A 21,524-nucleotide genomic window follows, 5' to 3' on the forward strand; every position below is an offset into this window, starting at 1 on the left:
TTCTATTCTTTCTTTGGGTTTCCTTATTAATGTGTTTTCCTGGTATGCTCGTTACTGGCCTTCATCTAGACTCATGCACACACACCGGTGGCTCATTCACACAAGAGGGTAGAACATTGAAGTGGAATTTGGGAATTTATTTTCATACAATTAAGTTGTGTGGGCTCTCTTGATGATACATTTTTGGTCTCATCGATGGCTCGATTTGTGGAAATCTAATACTGTCAAGGGAAATTGCCTCTCCCCTGTAGTAAAGGGCTTTATTTTTGGAATGAGAGATTGAAAGTTGGGTATGAGCTAGTCTTTAGGATGAAGGACATTTATTCCGAACAGTGCGAGTAGACAAAGAGCATTTTCCTCACCTTATATGTTATGGAAGCATTTCGTTGTGAAAGAAATAAGATTTCTAGTCATTGTGCTATCTTGTTATAAGTGTGGGAGTGAGAGATATCCAAGTGTTGAAGTGAAGATGGCAGAAAAGAGCAATTTACACAGATACAGCTGTACAGCATGACTGTGGGCGTGAAAGAATGAATGCGAGCTATGTGCGTAACGCCAACGAAGGAATTCATTCCACTTTACGTGAATAAATATTCATGACCTTGCATTGTATGTGTCAATGAGTCTGCGTGGCAACAGCCAAGAGTTATAAAATGACATAAACTCCTTTTGGGGGCAAGTATGTGAAGGAATTGTATCAAAATAGCTGGGGAAGAAACTGGTTGAGTTTGAAGTATAAGTGTTTGATATATTTTATAATCGTGAACTCTCTCCCTCATACGTATCTTTCAGTTTATGTCCAGCCTTCAAATACTTTCTATATGTTCTCTGTTAAGTAGTCAACAAAAACAGCTCAGTCTTTATAGTACTGTAAAAGTGGTTTCTTTCGCGTACAGAAACCTTCGCGATTTCCATCGGTGCCGACCTTTTCGCGTGTCTTTAAATTCGCGGTCGGTAATGATAGCGTTGTAACAAGCGACGAGTTCAAAACATTTTCGCGTGATGTTAAATTCGCGGTTCAACCTCAAAGCGCGAAAAGCGCGAAAATAAAACCACCGCGAAAGAAACCACTTTGACAGTAATAGACCTGTTCAACCCTTATTCAGCCATTCCTACATTGTACATTTCCGTACAAAGAGAAGCATACATGTACTCTCAAGTAAAAGCTTGCACCTAATTGGCTGTCCTACGTACCTACCACCTTAGTAGTTGCTGTCATTTTGGAGAAAAAAGTCTGAAATCCATAAACAGAAAAGGATCTGCGTGCCTAGAATCTCATCTGTCAAAGTTATTTCAAAGTTGCATTTGCATTTCTTCCATTTCATTTGTAAGTTTGGCTGAGAGTAAGTCATGACTCAAATATGCATATTTCTCATTGATATTCTGACTAATATTCTCAATAAGGTCAGAGAAAGTATTTCCTTCCCTTATTTCTGAGACCAGATGATTAATACTATTTTTCCAATGCTGTATATATTGTACGTTTGCTTTAAAACATCTCCAAAAGCAAGCAAATGCTAGAGAAACAGTGAGATACCAACACTTTTGGGGTAAACGGAGGAAAAGCATATCAAATAATGATAGAGAGATACAGATAAAAAAGAAAAGAAAAATAAGGAGTGAAGTTGCAATGGGTGCTGTCGAGTGAAACAGAAAAAAAAAATATTCAGCTCCAGTATTTCAATACGGTGAACGGCTATCATATTTTTTTCTTCTTTCACTCGGATTTGTTGATCATCGCAGTACGAGGTCCAAATGCCCTCGACAGTTTATCTTGGTCATTCAATACGGGCAACATGAGATTATCCACAATTTGAGTTCGGGTCAAAGGTCGGGAGCTACCAATCATCAAGGAGTATTCACTGAGCCTTTGTGAGTGATGGGGGGGGGGGGGGGGGGAGGGGGAGGGAAGAGAGAAGTAGAGTGAGAGAAGGAAGACAGAATGGATGGAGCACATTTTCCAAAATCGTAATTTCTCAGGGCAGTGGAAGAAAACTCTCCGAAAGGAAGCTCGGTTTGCCTGTAACAGTTCTTTATACTGCCTCGCTGGTGGAGATTTCTTGTCAGAGAATCGAAAGATTACTTCAAAACATAGAATATTCTTATTTGTGTGTGATAAAGAAAATGTTAGACATTTATGTGTATGTGGGCAAAAAAAAAAAAAAAAAAAATTAACAATTCCAGGAATACGTAGAGAGCTTATTGTTTCGAGCATTCATAATACCCTCTGAGAGAATCAATTCCCACCTTGATTTGTTATGGCCTGCAGATATATGCAGCTTAATAATTACAATTGTATATTACTCACTTTAGCTTTAGGTACACACATATCAGGATAAATATTAGGTACTCTCTTCTGTTTAGTCCTGCAATTCTGCCTGAAGGCGTATTCTTGGTTCATCTTATCTTTTGAAGTATTCTCTCTGTCTCTCAATCTCTTTTCAAAATATCTCTCTGTCAGTCATTATTCTGGAGCTGTATTCTAATGGAATATTACTGTTTCCTTGGCAATTTGTTGAGCTTGTTGAGCTGACATGTGTAGCTGACACGTACTTACTCTGTCTTTGTAAATCTTTTCCTACTTGGTAGTAATTATTTTTGTGTTTATCATTGTTATTATTTTTAGTATTAGAATAGTAGTAGTCGTAGTAGTAGTAGTAGTAGTAGTAGTAGTAGTAGTAGTAGTAGTAGTAGTAGTAGTGGTAGTAGTAGTAGTAATGTTGGCAAAAGACATAATAGTTGCAGTAGTAATTGTAGTAGTACAGTGGACTCCCATTATAGTGAAGTCCTCAGGACTGTCAGTTTTCTGTTAATGTCAAAATTTTGTTATAACTGCTCAAATAAACAATAAAAAACATACAGTGGATAATGCTAAGCCTGAATTTTTACCTCATTTTAACCAGAATTTCCTTATAACCATGTTTGTTATAATGAGAGTGCACTTTAGTAGTAGTAGTAGTAGTAGTAGTAGTGGTAGTGGCAATAGTAGTAATAGTAATAGTAGTAGTAGTATAAGTAGTTAAGCAGAAGTAGTAATTAGTAGTAGTAACCATTTTTATTTAACCTAAAATGAGAAATGTAGAGGACGCGGTATGAGAAATGTTAAATAACAGGCATGATGTTATAAAGTGAAAGGGGGGAAAAGCAATTTAATTCAGAAAGAGGACCAGAAAACTCTGCCATTCCCATGTATCCCACGGTGCATCAGTCATCGCCTGGCAACGTGAGACGCAGATGGTGGAGGCATCATCTCCACCTGTAGCCTTGTGTGCCCAGGAGTTTTATGGACAAGTAGAACCCTCAAAGGAAAGAATCATGTTGAATGAAGGCCATCGAGCAGAACTCAATGGTCAGGGAAAATATAAGATATTGAAAGATACCAAGTAAACGTGAAATTGTGTATGAACATTGTTTGTGTCCCTATGGTCATCTTAAAGCAGCTGACTCTCTTAACTCTAAATATTTTTTTTTTTTTTTTGGGGGGGGGAGGGAAGAAATCATGTTATGTGCTCCCTTTTATTTGCAAAATGTAAACTGCCATTTGACTACCTCCTGAGCCAATCTTAGGTATGCATTACTGTAAAAGTGGAAATTTTTGCGGTGTTGAAATTTTCGCCTATTTCGCGCAACCAGAAGCTAGCGTGAAAATAAAAGCACGCGAATATTTTTTCTTGCCGTATGTTTTTGTACTTGGTGTCTCGATTCCACGGAATCAGAAACACGCGAAGCTCTTCTCATCCGGCCAAGCGCGAAAAATGTCCACTTTTGCAGTATGCAATTTTAGTCATTAAATATGATTCAGTGATTGGCAAGGATAACATCATAATTGAATTCACAATAGTGTCACCAAGATTATTTTCTTGTAAATATTAGTGAACTTTTTTTACCCACATAAAATGTATAAGCCACTTCCCACTTCAACTTTTTATTTAGACAGTCGTGGTTTAGTCTTTGTCTATAGGTTTGCATTAGTCATGTGTTTTTCTATTCGAAGTATTGCATTTTGTAGATATTTACAAGGACCCACAGCATACATACATACAAACACACACACACACACACACACACACATGCACAAAGAAACTTTAAATAGAAATTAAGAAAAACTCCTGGACACGAAAGCCTACCATCCTGTCAGTACGCTTGTCGGTAGTGCGGCGGCCGGTATCGGGTGCACAAGAGGCGACACCCTATACCCCACGTCCAATTCCTCATGGACAACTCCACTGTTATTCATGCTGGCTACCACGCTACCATCAATACGCACGCTGACAGGTAATCGCACTATGGTCGTATTTACTCACAGCTCTGGATCAATAACGGGACCAAGAAGGTGGGGGGGGGGGGTCGAAGGGAGATGCTTACTTTGATAGAGAAATCCAAAATGTTACCAAAAATGTTTTCTAAAACTTTATATGAACTTCGTACTTTTCTTATCAGTTTTATATGTATGTCTCTAATCATTATAATGCAGTTCATTTGTATTTAGTTTGAATGTTCACAAGCGACTGATATGTTTAGTGCTTGGGATAATGTGGTGTCTGTTGAAAAAACACTGAATTCATCATTTTTCAAAGTTTTACATGAGGAAATTATTACCATCAGGGCAGTTCAGTGCTGTAAAACAGCTGCAATTGAATGTCATGGTAGAATTATTGTACAGAATGCGAGATGGCACGGGAGGGTTAATCAAAATGTATTTTCACACCATGTCTTTAAAGTAACAAAACAAGTAAACAAAGTTTTTTCAATGGGAAACTCCACAATGTGTTTAACTTGACTTTTATGAAGAAGAATGGAATTAAACAAGCAGATTAAGTTTCATTTCAGTTGTACAAAAAAAAAACAAATGATAAGAATATCACAACATTTTGAAGTTCATAAACTTTTAAACAGGAAACAGTGATACTGTTCACAGTCATGTGATATGCAAATTAACCAAGGGGACAATCTCATTACCTCAAAACATGTCGCATTTATTTGAGGATGAAATATATAAAACTTTTCTTTTTTAAGCAAGCTATGCATGTAGCTTTGAACTGTTTCCCTTCAACTGGACAAAGTTATGGCTGTCATATTGTTTCAACTGTACAATGATATGTTGTCATTACGATACAGTGATATTTTGCAAAAGAAAAGGAGTCAGATGAAGATTTTTGTGCAAGTTCATTGGAGACCACTGAGGCTGTAATTTATTTTCAATTCTGAATCTGTACGCAACTTTGGCTGCGTTTATCATCTTTCTCCTGTTTAAAACGGCTTTCAAAAGCCTTTTCCAAAGCCCTTTCCAAAGCCGTTTCCAAAGCCCTTTAGAAACAGCTTCCAAAAAAGTTGCGTTTATCAACTCTTCACGAACACGATAACTGGCCTGTCTCTGCACAGCTGCATTGCACAATTTGACCCGAGAAGAAGAGGTCATATAAGGCGTGCATGCTTCGTAACTGCAGTAAAAAGCCGTTTCAAAACAGCTTTGCGTTTATCTCACTTCAAAAGGCTTTTACAAACAAGTTTCTGAAAACCTGTTTAGGAAACCTGTTTCGGAAAGCACAAATTTGCGGCTTTCGAAAAGGCTTTCCGAAAGGGCTTTCAAAACAGCTTTGCGTTTATCAACTCGTAAAAATTCCTTGAAAGCTGTTTGGAAAACCTGTTTCTGCCAAGAAAAAGAGTTGATAAATGCACCCTTTGACTGATGTCACTCAAGATTCAGAATGAACTTGTGAAACTTGAAAATTTCACAACATTCTTTAGATACCAAAGAATGATAACAATGGCTTGCCTTATTCAGTTCCTTCAGTATTAGCACTGCACTTCCAGAGGGCTGAATACCACACATATTCCAATTCATACAATGTATTATCTTGTTATCATTGCTGACTACAGTTTTTGCGCACATTGGTGAACAGGGACACGTAATACAAGTTCAACGTCTCCTTTTTTTTTTCTTCTTTTTTGTTGGTGCTGAAAGAAGAGTATCTTCTATGACACAGTACTCCCAAAAATGAGGGAAAACTGTAAGAAATATTTTGTGCGTCTCCTGCATATTTGCGAAATGAACAACTCACAGAAATTGTCTCCAATGTGGCATAAGCTAACTTTTTCTCTCAAAAAGTTGCAAAATCACAAACTTGTCTCTCATGTCTTTAATTCAAGAGATATTAAACTTGCAAAATATATGGCACATAGGCCTACAGTGTGTTGCAGAAGATGCAGCTGTAGCTTCTTTTTACTCCTTATTTTTTGTTTTAAAAAAAGATACCAGTATTATTTGCCTAAGGGCAGAGAAAACAGGCATCGATACTGCAAAATCTTCCTGCTTTACACTTTTACATGTCATTACATTTTATACTTTTTACACCTCCTGTGTTTGAGGTAAAGGTAGCTTTTTGAGCAATCTGTGTGAATGTTAGGGTATAATGCAATTTAAAGTAACCCCCAGGTACATGTAGCATTGTCACACGACGCAGATTATGTAAAATTTAGGTGGGTGCTTGTGTTCTCAGCTCTATGAGTTGTAGTAGCTCCATGGTATTTATACCTACACAGGACCACTATTTGGGGGGGGGGGGGTGTCATCCATTCTTGTTTTCTAAACATCTGTGACTGTCCAGGTGTCTGGCCAGAGGTAAAAAACCTCATGGTCATTCACCCCTTCCTTGATCATTGGTTAGAGTTGAGAAGGATAAGGGAAAGATATAAGGGGGAGTTGGGGCTAGGTGTAGAAAAGGGATTGGTACTGGAAAACCAGGAATATTTGCATGCATTTATTTTGATTTTGCGAATTTCATGATAGCCAAGATTCACAAAATTAAAATATATGCAAGAGTTTTTGTCCACACAGGATGCATTTTAATGCCAGTGACAGTTCACAAAAATTTCCCACTGCAAAATAGGCTGTTGGCTCCAATTTGGGAAAATTTCGTGTCTTGAAAAATATCTTGCTTTACAATGATCAGATCCTTTTTGTCATAAAGCCCATTCACACATGTTAAAAATGTGCAAGTTGAATTGCAATTCAAATCATGTTTTTTGTGTGTTTTTTTTTCACTCTGATTCACATGAACGCAGGCAAGAAAAAGATTGTTATCATAAAAATTGCACCGGTTTGCAAAGAAAAATGATGACTGAAATGGCATCAGTTTGAGCAAGGCCAAACTGCACATTTGTGAGTCTCCGAGTTTGACCCGACTTCAACCTTTTGTTGTGCCCTCAAGAGTAAACACGCATTTTATTCTGACCTAGTAAACTGTGCATTGAAGACCTTTAACTGATGCCATGATAGGAATAATATTCCACTTTATTTCAAAATTATCCTTACGTATTACATAAATTCAATTCTGCTTGGCCATTTTGTCTTTTTGGGGTTTGTTTTTTTTTTTCTTTAATTTGATATCATATCTAATGAGGTACTTGTATGCTGATGCTCCAAAAAAAAAATAAATAAATGATGTCTAAAAGCCACGTCAGTTTTTGTCAAAGTGTAATGCCAATCCATAGAAGTGGATTCTTGTAGCTTTGCACAACACAATGCTGTTGAAATATAAAACAAGGTGCAGAGTACATTGTGGTATGTTTGGAGAGTTTGGAAAGTTATTCTTATTCTGTGCCATTTGTACACCATGTAATACAAGCCACCTGTAATGTCATGCTCTTTGAGTCATTACTGTGAGCTCTGTGTATACAGCAGCAAGCGATTCTTGTGTATCTCTTCATGCACGATCGTATCTGTCAGCTTTGTACTTAGCCCAGTCTTGTTTCATCTTGACCCAAAATGTGGGCCAGGCCCCGTCCCTCCAAAGTGCCTGGTAAGGGGATACCCTCCCCCTTTCAGCCCCGGGATAAGAATAGGATGTTGACAGGGTCTTGGGACCAGCCTCGATGATAGTAATGTTGGGCCTCCCTTTGAGGAAGAAAGAGCAAGAAAGACAGAGAGATTGAGAGTATACATATATATATATATATATATATATATATATATATATATATATATATATATATATATATATATATATATAGATAGGTAGAGATAGGAAGATGGATAGATAGATAAATAGATAGATAAGAGAGATAAATAGATAGGCAGAGATAGATAGATAAATTGGTAGATAGAGATATAAATAGATGAATGGAGAGAGATAGATAGATAGATAGATTGATAGATAGAGATAGAAATAGATAGAATAATAGAGATAGATGGATAGATAAGATAGAGATAGATCAATAGATAGATAGAGATAGAAATAGATCTATAGATAAATAAATAGATAGATAGAGATAGATAGAGAGGGAGAGACAGAAAGAGGGAGAGATAGATAGATAGAGAGAAGGATGGAGAGAGAGACGGACAGACAGAAAGGAGACATAAATTTGGATGTAAATGTCCTACAATGGGAGCTGTTGATGGCAGGATCATTCACTTGTCTTACCATCAAATGTCTAATCTATGACTGTTTAACTGGAGTCTTCCTTAAAGGGATCGTACAGTTTTGGTTGAGACCTAATTTCAGGTTTCTAACATTTTTTGGTGAGATAATGAGAAACCTCATATGAAATATGAAAGAGCATGTAATTCTACGAGGAATTCAAAGTTTATTTGATGAAAATTAGTTTTGAAATGGCTGAGATATCAAAAAACGAGCGATTCTAATAAAGTATGGGACGCACACTTTATTACGATCGCTTTGCTTTACTTTGTTGTTGGAAGTTTCAGTCATTCCAAACCCGATTTTCATCAAATAAACTTTGAATTCCTCTTAAAATGGTATGCTCTGTACTATATCATAAGTGCTTTCGTGGTATCTTGCAAAAACTTAAAAGCCCAATTCTCATCTCCACCAGTACTGTACCATCCCTTTAAAATATCTTAATTTCTTTATCCACTCGACAGACTGACACGATAAGGACTCTTCCAAAGTTCAGCCTGAAAGGACAAGTTCACCCTAATATATGTTTGTGTGGATTGAGTGAATATAGCGATATTGGTTGAACACGTTTGTGAAAGAGGAAAAACGGACAATCCGTTCAAAAGTTATGAATTGTTAAAGTTTTGTGCAGCCATCGCTGGATGAAAAGACAAAGTGCTACAGTTTATGATGTCACATACTAGGAATGATAAAGAAGAAAATGTAAAGAAAATTCAATATATTTTCACTTTTCTAGCATCTACTTGCCCCTTTCAGAAAGCAGGGAATAATATTACCCGTAACATATGTTGGTAACAAGTCAAGGATGGGTACTTTTCATTAAAAAATGAAATTTTGTTGAATTCTCTTATATTTTCTTCATATCGATCTATATGATGTCACAAACTGTTGTAGTCTTCTCATCCAGGAATAGTGGCGCTGAAGCTTGAAAAATGATAAAACGGATTGTCCGATTTTCCTCAAACTTTCACTGATGCCTTCCACTAATATTGCTGCTTTAACTCAATCCACACATCTGTTTGGTTGAACTTGTCCTTAAATATTGGGAGACTATGTTGTAATGGAAACCAGACGTTTACATTCCCCGAAACAAGTACAACATGAAATCGGCTGGAAATTCTTCTGTATTTTTCTCTTTGTCGAGTGGCATGGAGGTGGCTGAAATGAACCCATATGGTGTATTTAAAGTCATGTGCAAAACAACCCTTTGATTTAGGAAAAAAGAGAAATGCTATCTATTTAAAATTCTGTATGGATGATGTCAGTACCATCCTATTCACTTTCACATCAACTGTGTGATTCTTGTGATGCTCAAAATGTTTTTAGAATTGAACAGATCCTACAGCCAAACTCTGTTCAATAAAAGCATAGATTCGTAATCTAACTTTCTATACATATAATGCCAAGAACAAAATGAATTTGATTGCATGTTCAAGCATATTCCAGAAAAAGAAAAGTCTCTTGAGTGTGTCTGTTTTAAATGCACACACACACACACATAAACTCACACATACAAGTTGTATGCAATCAGCCCACAGAATTTGAAGCGAAAGGCATGCAGTGTACATAGCCCACTGCGATGCAACCACTGGTTTCGAGATGATGCGGTGTACTGGACATACCAAGAATAAGTCTCTAAATTGGGTGTGAACAGCTCCAATTATCCACCAGGAGTTCTGTCGCTTCTTCCACTAGCTATCAAACGCGTAATCCTCCCACAACCATACCTTTAAACTTGAGACTCTGTACTTTCTCAATACTTAAAGGTGAAGTACCCTGTACAACTTTGCACTGTGTTTTTTTTTTGTTTTGTTTTGTTTTTTTTTTGCTGTTGTAGATGTTTTTGTTATTTGTTTTGTTTGTTAGTTTGTTTGTTTTCTTTTATTTGTGTGTGTGTGTGTGTGTGTGTGTTGTGCTAATTTTGGTGAAATATGCTTGATTTGCTTTTAGTGCCTTTACAGAACTTTCTCTTCAATAATTTGTCCCCTCTACACTTTGCTTCCTGAAGTTAGCCATACATTCAATTTTAAAACAAGAATTCTGATTTTTTTTTCTCTCTCTCTTACACCTAAGCCCTTCTCCTGAAACACCAATGTGAATTAGTGGGGAAAAAGGAAAACTAAAGTGTCTTCCATTTCATGTAGCATTAAAAAAAAAGTTTACATGTACACTTACACTGTAAATTTCCAAGTATCTTATCAACCTGTATGTGCTCAATGCATTTCTACTTATAGTCTAGTGTACATATCTGCATTAGTTCATTTATTGTTGATATGTTGGGCAATTCTTTTTCTAGCTGTTAGAAACAGCCATCATGTAGTTCCCTCCCCCCCCCCATATGATCTCACGATAGTTGTGTAGGAGTATTGACTCTCATTTTCGGTGGAATTTCTGATTCATTTGTTAAAATCCTCTAAGTTTCTCTAAATCTCCATTATAGGGGAAAGAGAGTGGTATCTATACCTTGATAGGAGAACAACCTTGTGGCTGCTCATACAGTACTTATGTGTACATTTATAACAATAGCCTACTACTAAAACAGAGCCATTAGAGATATGGCCTTCTTGCTCTTAGCACAAATGGCTAATCTTCGTGTGTGGCTTGTGCTCCGTGTACCACGGTGTGTGCATTCCTGTTTGGGTGTCACTTACATCTGATCTCAGTCATCTACTCTTAAAGAGACAAAATACATTGTACATAGTACATATACATAGTATACACACACACACATACATACATACATACACGTACATACATACATACATTTGTGTTTGCCTCATACAGGTACTATAATGAATATACAATAGCCAATCACTGAGATTCCCATTACTCATGCTAGACCTGTCAGCCACCAAACAAATTCCAAAACCATACTCACCATCATGGCATATGGTGTAAACTAGTAACACAGACATAATCTCAGAGAAGTAGCATTTTGTACCCTGAGGGTAGAACATTTTGTATGCTCCTAGAATGAAAGCCACCATTTGTTACACTGCATGGCTGTTAAAAGTTGTTAAAAGTACCATACCTGTACTTCTATTCATCTTTGAAGTTGACTCAGCACTGAAAAAGGAGTAGGTTCTATGCAACTGCTCATGACGCACCAGTAACTAGCAGAATATTTGCGTGCTTGTGAATTGTAACAAAATTTCGCGCACTAGTAGCAAGCATTCGTGCACCCAGCAAGCGCTCGTGGCACAGACGAGACAAAATGCGGTGTATTATTGAACGGCCAGAAACAATGGTAGCCTATGGGGAATTAATACGTTGGCCTATATGCATTTCGTTCTATATGCTCTCATATTGAACAGTAGAAATTAAGCGGACAAGAATATGCATTTTTAATGTGCCGCTGACACTTCCTATAAAGATGATATGATTGTGCAGAGTTTTTCTAACGTACGACCCATGAAACTGATCTGTCCATTGATCCTGTCTCTTATTTCAAATTCTTTGTCTGCAGGAGGACGCTACGCTTATCACGGAGATAAAAGACGACTTGCAGTCCGAGTGCTCGCGGTTCGGCGAAGTCAAGAAAGTACTCATATTCGACGTGAGTTGATCTCCTCTCTGCTCGACACTAAACGTCGTAATCTGCTTTGCACGCTTGATGCTGCAGATAGGATGGAGAGATGTTAAAGTCGGCCTTGTCACAGAGCACACTTTCAATGAATTGTTGAAAACTGTAGGGCCACGTATGTCTTCAAACACCACTCTTTGCAAATGATGTCTATGTCAAAGGTCAAATAATTGTAAAGGACAGGATTTAAGAATTTAGTGCAGAGCAAAATGAGATTTGTGCACATGACTGTGTTCGAGGGAGGGGGGGAGGGTGGGTATGTGTGTGCATGTACAAGTTTTTTTTAAATCATTTTCAAGGAATCCTAAAAAATTATATTTAAGTTAAAGTAGGTAAGTGCTCTTCATACAAGTATTCCTGGAATGTTTTTTATAGGATGATTGAAAATGAATTGAATTTAATTGAATTGAATTGAATTTAATTGAATTGAATTGAATTGAATTGAATTGAATTGAATTGAATTGAATTGAACTGAATTGAATTGAATTGAATTGAATTGAATTGAATTGAATTGAATTGAATTGTCTTTGAATACTTCTCTGCAGCGCCATCCCGACGGAGTGGCTTCTGTCAAATTCAAAGATGCCGAGAATGCTGACAGCTGTATAAAAGCCCTAAATGGCAGGTAAAGACCGAAGTGAATTGACGTATCCTTCTAAACTAGAGACCGTAGTCAACCTTGACTAAGTCAACTTCAATCAAGTTGAAAAATTGTCTAAGTCAAAGAAACATTCTTCCCTGATGGATGTAAACATGTTATTAAATTCATAGCTGATGCTTATTTCGGCAGCATTTTAGAGAATGTGTATTTCTGTCTGTGATTGGCAAACTATTTGTTTGTTTTTTTTCTTCTGATATTGTGCAGATTCAGTAAGTTAAACTTTTTCATCTATTTTTTCTTTCATATAGACAGATCCACCCTGGGAGTGAAATCCCTCATTACTGTGGTGTCCCAAGCACGCATGCATATGCAAATGCATTTTATGTTATATTGCAACCAGCTCCCGCCCGCTGCAGTAAACATATCATGCGTGCGTGCCAGGGACACGGCAGTCATGATGGATTTTCTGCCAGGTTGAATTGGATGGTAAGTGTCAGGGTTGCCAATTTAGTGAGCACACATATGATCATTCAAGCAGCAAAGTTGATACTCCCAGGACTTCATGGGTTGATTCAATGCAGGTGGTTTGCCAAGCGCCAGCTGGAGGTCCAGGCCTGGGACGGAAAGACGGACTACAAGATAGAGGAAACGGACAAGGAGAGGGACGAGAGACTGAAGAAGTGGCAGGACTTCTTGGAGGAGGACGAAGAGAAGGAGGACGGGGATGGAGAGAAGGGAGCGGGGAGTAAAGAAGGAACAGGGAGCGAAGAGAGGAGAGAGGAGGATGCAGGGAGCGTTACCACGGAAACGGTCAGGGAGGAGTCATGATGGTCTTCTTTAGTCAAAGTGACCACCAGTGACTGCTGAGGTGAGTTTCTTTTTTTTTCTTTTGTTTTGGCATATTTGTGTCTAATTCAAGATTTTAAAAAAAATAGATTACTCTATCATTACCCCTTACAGTGGCGGATCCAGAAGGGGGCGCACCTGTTGCACGCCCCCTCTTTATTTTTGGTTAAAACAAAAGAAATAAAAAGGAAAAAATGGGGGGAGGGCATGCGCCCCCTTTTAATTTTGTATTGGTGTCTCCCCTTTATGAAATTCCTGGATCCGCCCCTACCTTGGATTAAATGCTTTTCATATTTTGGGAGTTCTTTATAGTCTTTCAGCCCCATCTCTTGTAAACAGGGGGCATATCATGAAGCATTTTGTCCGACAAAGTTGTCGGACAAATTTGCTCTCAGCCAATCAGATGCAAGGATTTCAGTAGCTTGTAACAGTTTGTCAGAAAGATATCGGACCACAACGCTTCATGAAATGCCCCCCCAGGTCTTGCTTTCATTTAATATACCTTGTCCGCCTTGGACTACTTAACAGAACAATGTCAGAATTCAGAGGTCGGGAATTTGTTCCAACTTCATTGTGTCACTGCCGGCAACTAGGGACAGCCTGGAGGTAGTGTCGCTACTTTGAAAGCATTAGATGACAAATTTGATACCTGCTGGTTCCTTTTTTTCCCCGACATGATTGTTAAAAATATAGATCAGCCGTTGTGATCTTACAAATTTCATTTGTACAGAGGGAGACAAACTGAAGAAAACTCATGCCTCAGCTATCATTTTCTAACTATTATTTCCAATTTTGTTTAAAGAGACATAGCATCCCAGATGATTTGTATAATTTCACATCATGTACATACAATTGTAAATTGATAGTGCCATGTACAGATTAGTGGAATTTATTGTGGTCCTTGAGCGGAGAAACCAATACTCTGAAAAACCCAAAACATGACACCCTTAACATTGATGATGACATACACATGTAGCAGGCTCATATATTCCAATAATGTAGCCATGTAATTCCCTTACAATTTCACTTGCTTAACAACATCATTTGGGGCCCCCCTACTTTTTTTGCACCATACAAAGGAATACAAAAGGTGTCACCACTTTGGGCCCCCCACTGTTTTTACCCCAGAAGTGCGTAAGTGGCACTAGAAAGATGTATAGAGACCTTGAAGTGTGAGCGCGGTAAGGTTATGTTTTTGCGCTGAAGCCCCTTTGCTTGTCAGCTAAAGAAACCCGGAAGTGGAAGGAGAAAGATGAGCTGAAGACCTTCTTTTTTTCTTTTCTTTTTTCTTTTTTGCTTGTCAGCTGAAGAAACCCAGAAGTGGCACCAGAAGTTGCGCTGAAGGCCTTTTTTGTTGTTGTTGCTTGTTAGCTCGAAACCCAGAAGTGGCCCCCCCCCCCCCCCCCACTTTTGAAAATGCTCTGCCGGCCATGGTTAAGACATACCTAATCACACTTTTCTACAAAAAAGGGTTCTAGAAAAACTGCTAAGAACACATTTTCCCAATTTGTCTTAGGATCCCAAACTACCGAATAATGTAGAAGAATTGCTCTTACAGAAATTATGAAAAACTCAAGATTGACTAGGTTGATCCGTTTCACCTATTTCTATTTTGAGTCCTCGTGTGAAATCAGGGCATGCAACTTTTTGTCGGTTTGGTGATGCTCTGTTACAAACATGTATATACTCAAATGCAAAATCTGAAAATCATCCGGAGGTCTGCTTTAAGTCTTCTGATAGGAAGTGTAGGAGATTGTTGAAATTGCAGAGTTCATTCTCATTTGATGTCCAGACAAATGAGTGTCTCTTGTGTTCTAAGTCATGTTGAAGAGATTATGGAGTGCTGCTTGTAATATAATTGAAAGGAAATGAACCTTTCCCAATCGTGACTGAGTGATGCAGCTTGTATCTTTTGTGCCTCCGCCACTAAGTGGCGCTGGAGGCATTATATTTTGAGGTTGTACGTTCATCTGTCCATCCGTCCGAAATAGATTTTGTGGACAATGTAACTTAGGAACAATTTGAGATATCCAAGCGAAACTTGGCATATGTATGTATGAGTGGACAAATTTAAAGCCGTGCCTGTCAACTTTGGGGTGCACATGCTCAAGGTCAGAGGTCAAAGTTCAGGTGAAGTGCAAAATTTCACTATGTCCCTCATATCTCTGCAATGTCTGAATGTATGAACTCGTGTATACATCAACGCTTATTAACACTGGTGTCAGTCTGATGGTCCCAGACCAGTAAAAATCACCGTCATGCCAGTAACTTTTCAGCAATTGCCAAATTCCTGATGCCAACGCCCCTCTTCTCTTGACCGTCGCTTCTCCATCATATCACCCATATCGAAAGGCCAATGAATTTATTCAGACTTACCTTACATACAATTGTAAATTTGATATTGCTATGTATCGTATATGGAGATGTGTGTGTGTGTGTATGTTAAATTGCAATTCTGGAACCGAAGTGCCTTACATTGCACTGCTTGTTGTTTTAGAACAAAAAAAGGGGGGCCTTGGTGCACTTTTGGCCAGAATTAGCTGCCCTTTAAAAGTGGCCTTAATGCCCTTTTGAATGGTCTTCATGCCCCTTGAAATTTTGGGGTATCCAAGGCCACTTTACCTCGAGCTAGAAGTGCCTATTTCAAAATGACCTTGACATTCAAAAATCTTATTTCGAGCCCTACATTGGCAGTACATACTGTAGACCTATTGAGAGAATAACGCTGTATGGCGGAAGCATACCAGTTGCCATAACAACATTTCCAGTTTTCAGTAAAATCAGATATATTTGAGAACAATCTTGAAAGTGAGGCTGGGAATAAAGGTCATATGTTTTGTGATCAGCAAAATGCTGAGAATTTGATATATCAGATCCTTATATTCTGCATGCAGAGTCATTTACAAGGGGGCATGCCATAAAATTGCACTCGAATCTTGTTCAAGTTTGCCTATCAACCTCCTGCGGGAATGCAAAGTGCATGGTATAGAACACATCGAGGCCATAGTACGCATACCTCCCATTATTTTTACAGCACCGATGAGACCCTTCAAAATTTCTGCAATTTCTGCATCCCAAGTGTCGACTTAAAGGAGATGCTTGTATCGTCGCATTTAGTCTTGCTATGGGTAAAGTATGAATTTTAACTCTTAACGTGCCATGGTCCCCGAACGGCGACCTTAGTCCTGACGTGCCATGGTCGCCGATCGGCGACTAAGAAGAGCATGAAAAACATTGGTCATTTAAGTTCTTGTGGTACCAAAATGCATTACAACAAGAAAATGCCACTTATTTGTCCTGGAAGCTGATTAGCATATCCATCGTTTCCACTAAAAATATTAGTATGCTTACATTGGAAAATTTTGAGTAAATGCGTGATTTTTCAGCTAGATATATTTTTTTCGCGTCGGGAAAATCCGCAGAGAGCGCACCCTCTGCGAGATGTGTATAGATCAAATTTCTCATTGATAAACCACGCGTGTGTATGATACTTAATCTGCGTGTTTTGTCTATACGTTTCCACTCGCATTGTTCTGCTTGGGCGCTCTCCTGCGGGAGCAGCTTTCATTTGTCCCTCAAAGAGGGTCAAGCTTTTGTTCATCGGTCAAGTCTTTCATCCTTTTGTCTTGGACAGTGAACTTCACTTATCGTCCCCACGCTAGCTTCCAAAAAAGAGCACGCTTTTGTTCTTGTCTAAGCACATGTACAGTGGACACAAACTCCTCGGCTGGCAAAGGCCTGCCGATTTCAATAGAGTACGCCCGGCCGTAGTAGAGACAAAAGAAGGATTAGTAGGTGCTTCCTTCTCAAGTGGACAAAAGACACTCTTCCAGGACTCGACCCGGGATTTACTTGAGTTTCAAATACAGGATCTGGAACTGAAGGGCACAGATTTATGAATGAATTACCAAGGCAGAAAATGCAATTGAAAAGACAATTTGAACTGCCAATATCTTTGGAATTATACAACTCTGTAAGACAAATTTCTTATCATTTGAAAGAGGAAATGAAGCTCTAAAACTTTCTCCCAGAGTCAAGGGAGCGTTCTATTGAAGAAAAATCACGACTGACTCTTTTTTTTCCATACTACACAAAAATTTAGAATCATTTTTTGATGATATCGATTATTTCTGCAATATTTCAGGTTTAGATAGATATTACAGCAAACTGACTACATGACACGAAAGAACAATCATTTCTTGACATTTGTTGTGAAGAACTCAATTCAAAACAGTCAATAGTTTCAAAGATATGGCAGTTTTAAATTACATTGTCAATCCAGTTCGCAAACTTTCTGGCGTTGGGTAAAAACGTCTGGCACGTTAGGGGTTTTGGGTCTGGCACAGTAAGAGTTAAGTACGTCTTTGAAAAGATGACAGTGCCAATTGTCGAACCAGAAAAAGGTGGATGGGTTTTGTCTTTATGGACAGACAGTTTCAAAATTGACCATGCCAAAACAATTATTTAAAAAAAATGATTATGAAAAAAAAAAAAAAATGATAGTCTCAGCGAGAAATAGATCTGAGAAGGGTACTTCTCAAAACTATTGTTAGTTATCAGTTTTACTATTCACCAGCTTCCAGTGAAGTGGTTAGATGTACTTTCAAGTGACAAATGTAATAAAGACTTGAGAGGAGCTCCACTTATCATTTCTTACAGTTTGAAATGCATTCAGGGACCCATAATGCAATATTGTTCTGTGAGTTTGACGATAACTGCCATCAGTTTTCATTTCAAATAAGATGAACAAGTAAAACCCAGAATTCAATTTGGACGTTGTGAGGTGAAGAAGTACTTCATCGTTGAGGTTTAAAGGACAAGTCCACCTTGCAGCAATATTAGTAGACCACAGTAGTGAGAGTTTGAGGAAAATCGGACAATCCTTCAAACGTTAAGAATTGTTGAAGTTTCTGCGCAGTCACTGCTGGATGAGAAGACTACTACGGTCACATGCATGTCACATGCATAAAACAATCTAATAAAGGAAAATATAAAGAGAATTCCACTAATTTAATTTTTTGAAAAAAGTGCACATGTGGATTGAGTGAATGCAGCAATATTAGTAGAACACAGTAGTGAGAGTTTGAGGAAAATCAGACAATCCTTCAAACGTTAAGAATTTTTGAAGTTTCTGCGCAGTCACTGGTGGATGAGAAGACTACTACAGTCGCATGCATGTCACATGCATAAAACAATCTACACTGTAATAAAGGAAAATATAAAGAGAATTCCACTAATTTCATTTTTTGAAAAAAGTGCACATTCCCTTGACTTGTTACTGACGTATGTTATGGGAGATATTATTCCCCCTGCCTTTAGAAAGAGGCAAGTCAAGTGCTGTTTCATTATGCGAGAAAAGTGAATATTCGTTGAATTTTCTATACTATTCCACACATACGACATCGCAAGCTGTAGTCCAGCAGTGGCGGCACTGAAATTTCAAAAATTTGTGAAACTGTCGAATGGATTGTCCGATTTTCCTCAAACTCTCACTGATGTATTCTACTAAAATTGCTGCATTCTCTCAATCCTTGTGCATAATTATGAAGGTGATATTGTCTTTTAAACAACCCCTTTGGCAATGCGTTTTTTTTATTCAAGTTACTCCAGTAGATATCACTCATCATCAAAGTATGAAACGACTGAAAAGAAAAGTAATAAATCTCAGCTGCAGTCCATAATAAAGGAAACAGAAGAAATGTTTGATTGTGCTATAACTTAAGTAAGAAGAATAGTGTGGGTGAAAATTGGAGTTGTTAACCCTCATGCCAGACCAATGAGATTTATAAGACAGGAATGAGACTTACATGTATAGACACAACTTAACCCTTTCATAAACTCAATAATGCGGATAATATCCACAACATTTGGTCGTAAACTCGGAGCGGGGGCAGAATAATGCGCTTTTTTTTTTACCCTTTTATTATCCGCATAATAGCAGCATCGGGACCAGATTTGGAGTTTATCAACGCAAACCCAAATAATGCGGATAATTGCTGGGTGCGGTCGAACGTCACCTGTCTTTCCCGCAGGAGGGACGTGGGCAGTTACCATGACGATTATCCGCCTTTTTCAGGACGGGCGCTTGTAAAAATAATGCGGATTATTTTTAGAGTTTGTGAACGCATTTTTTATTGAAATGTCCGCATTATTCTTATGCGGATAATTGGAGGGTGAGTTTATGAAAGGGGTATTAGTCTCATTCCCTTTGATTCCATGTTTGATGCTGCCCATTAAAAATGTTTGGAGTATGTGCCAACTTGAATTTGCCCATGGTTAAGCAGACAATTGATTCACATCCCGTTGCATAATGACCGGCCACTCTGAAAGGAAAATACAGCTTTATGATGGTAATTACTTTTTTTCATCCCTACTTATAAAAGATGAGCAGTACAGAATGGTAAAGATGCAGGGATGCATGAATGGGAATTGCACAGAGATTGCCAATAGAAAAATCAAAATTACTTGGCGCGACATGTGTGTACACCAATCTACATCTATGTTTGAGATAAGAATTATACTTGAATATATCATAATGTTAGCTAATATCATACCAGTTTCATTTGTCGGAATCGATCAGGGAAAAAAGAAGAAGATAGAATCGGCCTTCCTTGAGGGTATAGTGTTAAATCATTTCACAATATATGGCTCTGATTTACACCTCTGAACATACACTGCAGTACTGGATGGGATTGACTTTTTTAATACTTTATCATAAGGTGAAATTTCATTTCATATGATGAATGAACAAGCAAAATGTACTCAGAGTTGTGTCGATCTTCAAAAGAAAGCAACAGATTGCTCAGAAAGATGGTACATGTAGTGTCGAACCCTAATCATCAAAGGCACAAATGCACAGTCTGTAGAATTCGTCATTCTTGCATTGATAGAAAACTGGCAGCTGTTTGAATAAGTATATCCAGTTGGAACACCATCTGTTGAACCTCCTTGGTCATACTTGGCCTGTCAATTACTGTATACGCTATAATTTTCGCGTACATAAATTTTCGCGAATTGCCGCTGTCACACATTTTCGCGAGTGGTTAAATTCGCGATTGGGGGACCAGAGAAAATATGAAGTGGCAAAGAAAGTGTGAATTTTCAACTTACTAGCAAATAAGAATGATACTAGTTATACACTGCATGCAAAAAACTTACCACACTCTGCTAACTAGTAAGTTAGAATTCAACATTTTTGAAGTGGTTAAGAGTATATCGCGCTAGATTTCTGACGAGTGGTACGAGGGGTACGAGTAAATTCAGCGGCAACCAGCTGGAGCATACGAAGCCCTGGCCCCTAAAGTTGACATACAGTACTTGTAAAGACGTAGCGGCATGCAAACGCATGAGCTATAGCGCACATGACTGTAATCAAGGGTGACACGCCGCGCGTTTGTAACGTGGTGGCGCAATGGAAAAAACAAAAACAAAAGAAAGTGGAATTTCTTGCAGAAATAGTATTGCGCCGTCTACTGTGCTGTGCGAATGCTACTTACAGCGACTGGGCTGTGTATACTAGTAGTTCGACGTGGACGTGCTATATGTACGTAAACAAGCTTAGCCAGTTTATATGGTCTGTTCAGTAAGCCATGACATGGTATACTAGTACTGAAATGTTCGTATCATCAAGGCAAGGGATTCATTTTGGAAGGTAATATTTTCGCGTGTTGTTAATTTCGCGAATAGCTCCCGACTCGCGAAATTCGCGAAAATAAAACCCACGCGAAATATTTGTATAGCGTATACAGTAACCCATTCCCTACTGGAACCTGGTGGCCTTTGCTATAGCCATGTTCAGACGTATTTCTAGTTGGAGTAAAAATTTATGGCACGGCAATAAAAATTCAAATTAATGCATATCTTACCACGACCCTTGTGTCCACACGATGGTCGTGGGAAGAAACTCCGACCAATTTATGTGCGAGGGTCGGTGTAACTTCCGGAAGTGGTAGTGCCGCGCTCGTCGACCATGCGATTATCTTTTACCAGTGGCATTTGTCTTCTCCATTCTTATTGATGGAAATTTCTGCATGAGCGCTAGCTTCTTCGTCGCGATCGACTAGGTTAAAATTGC

At 38.4% G+C, this 21,524-nt stretch overlaps 1 protein-coding gene across 1 annotated transcript in view; it reads left to right on the plus strand.

The window, feature by feature from the left end:
• LOC139730285 (17S U2 SnRNP complex component HTATSF1-like) overlaps positions 1-21,524 on the plus strand; it is a 38,977-nt gene that overhangs the window by 10,211 nt on the left and 7,242 nt on the right. Inside the window, exons 7-9 of the mRNA XM_071641164.1 lie at positions 11,887-11,976; positions 12,549-12,628; positions 13,186-13,472. Of these exons, the coding sequence (XP_071497265.1) occupies positions 11,887-11,976; positions 12,549-12,628; positions 13,186-13,432 (417 nt within the window). The 3' untranslated portion in view covers positions 13,433-13,472. The remainder of the gene's footprint in view (positions 1-11,886; positions 11,977-12,548; positions 12,629-13,185; positions 13,473-21,524) is intronic.

This window comes from Diadema antillarum, unplaced genomic scaffold (genome assembly GCF_040938485.1).
Source record: "Diadema antillarum isolate AM-2024a unplaced genomic scaffold, OU_Dant_1.0 scf00000022, whole genome shotgun sequence".
Taxonomy (NCBI): Eukaryota; Metazoa; Echinodermata; class Echinoidea; order Diadematoida; family Diadematidae; genus Diadema; species Diadema antillarum.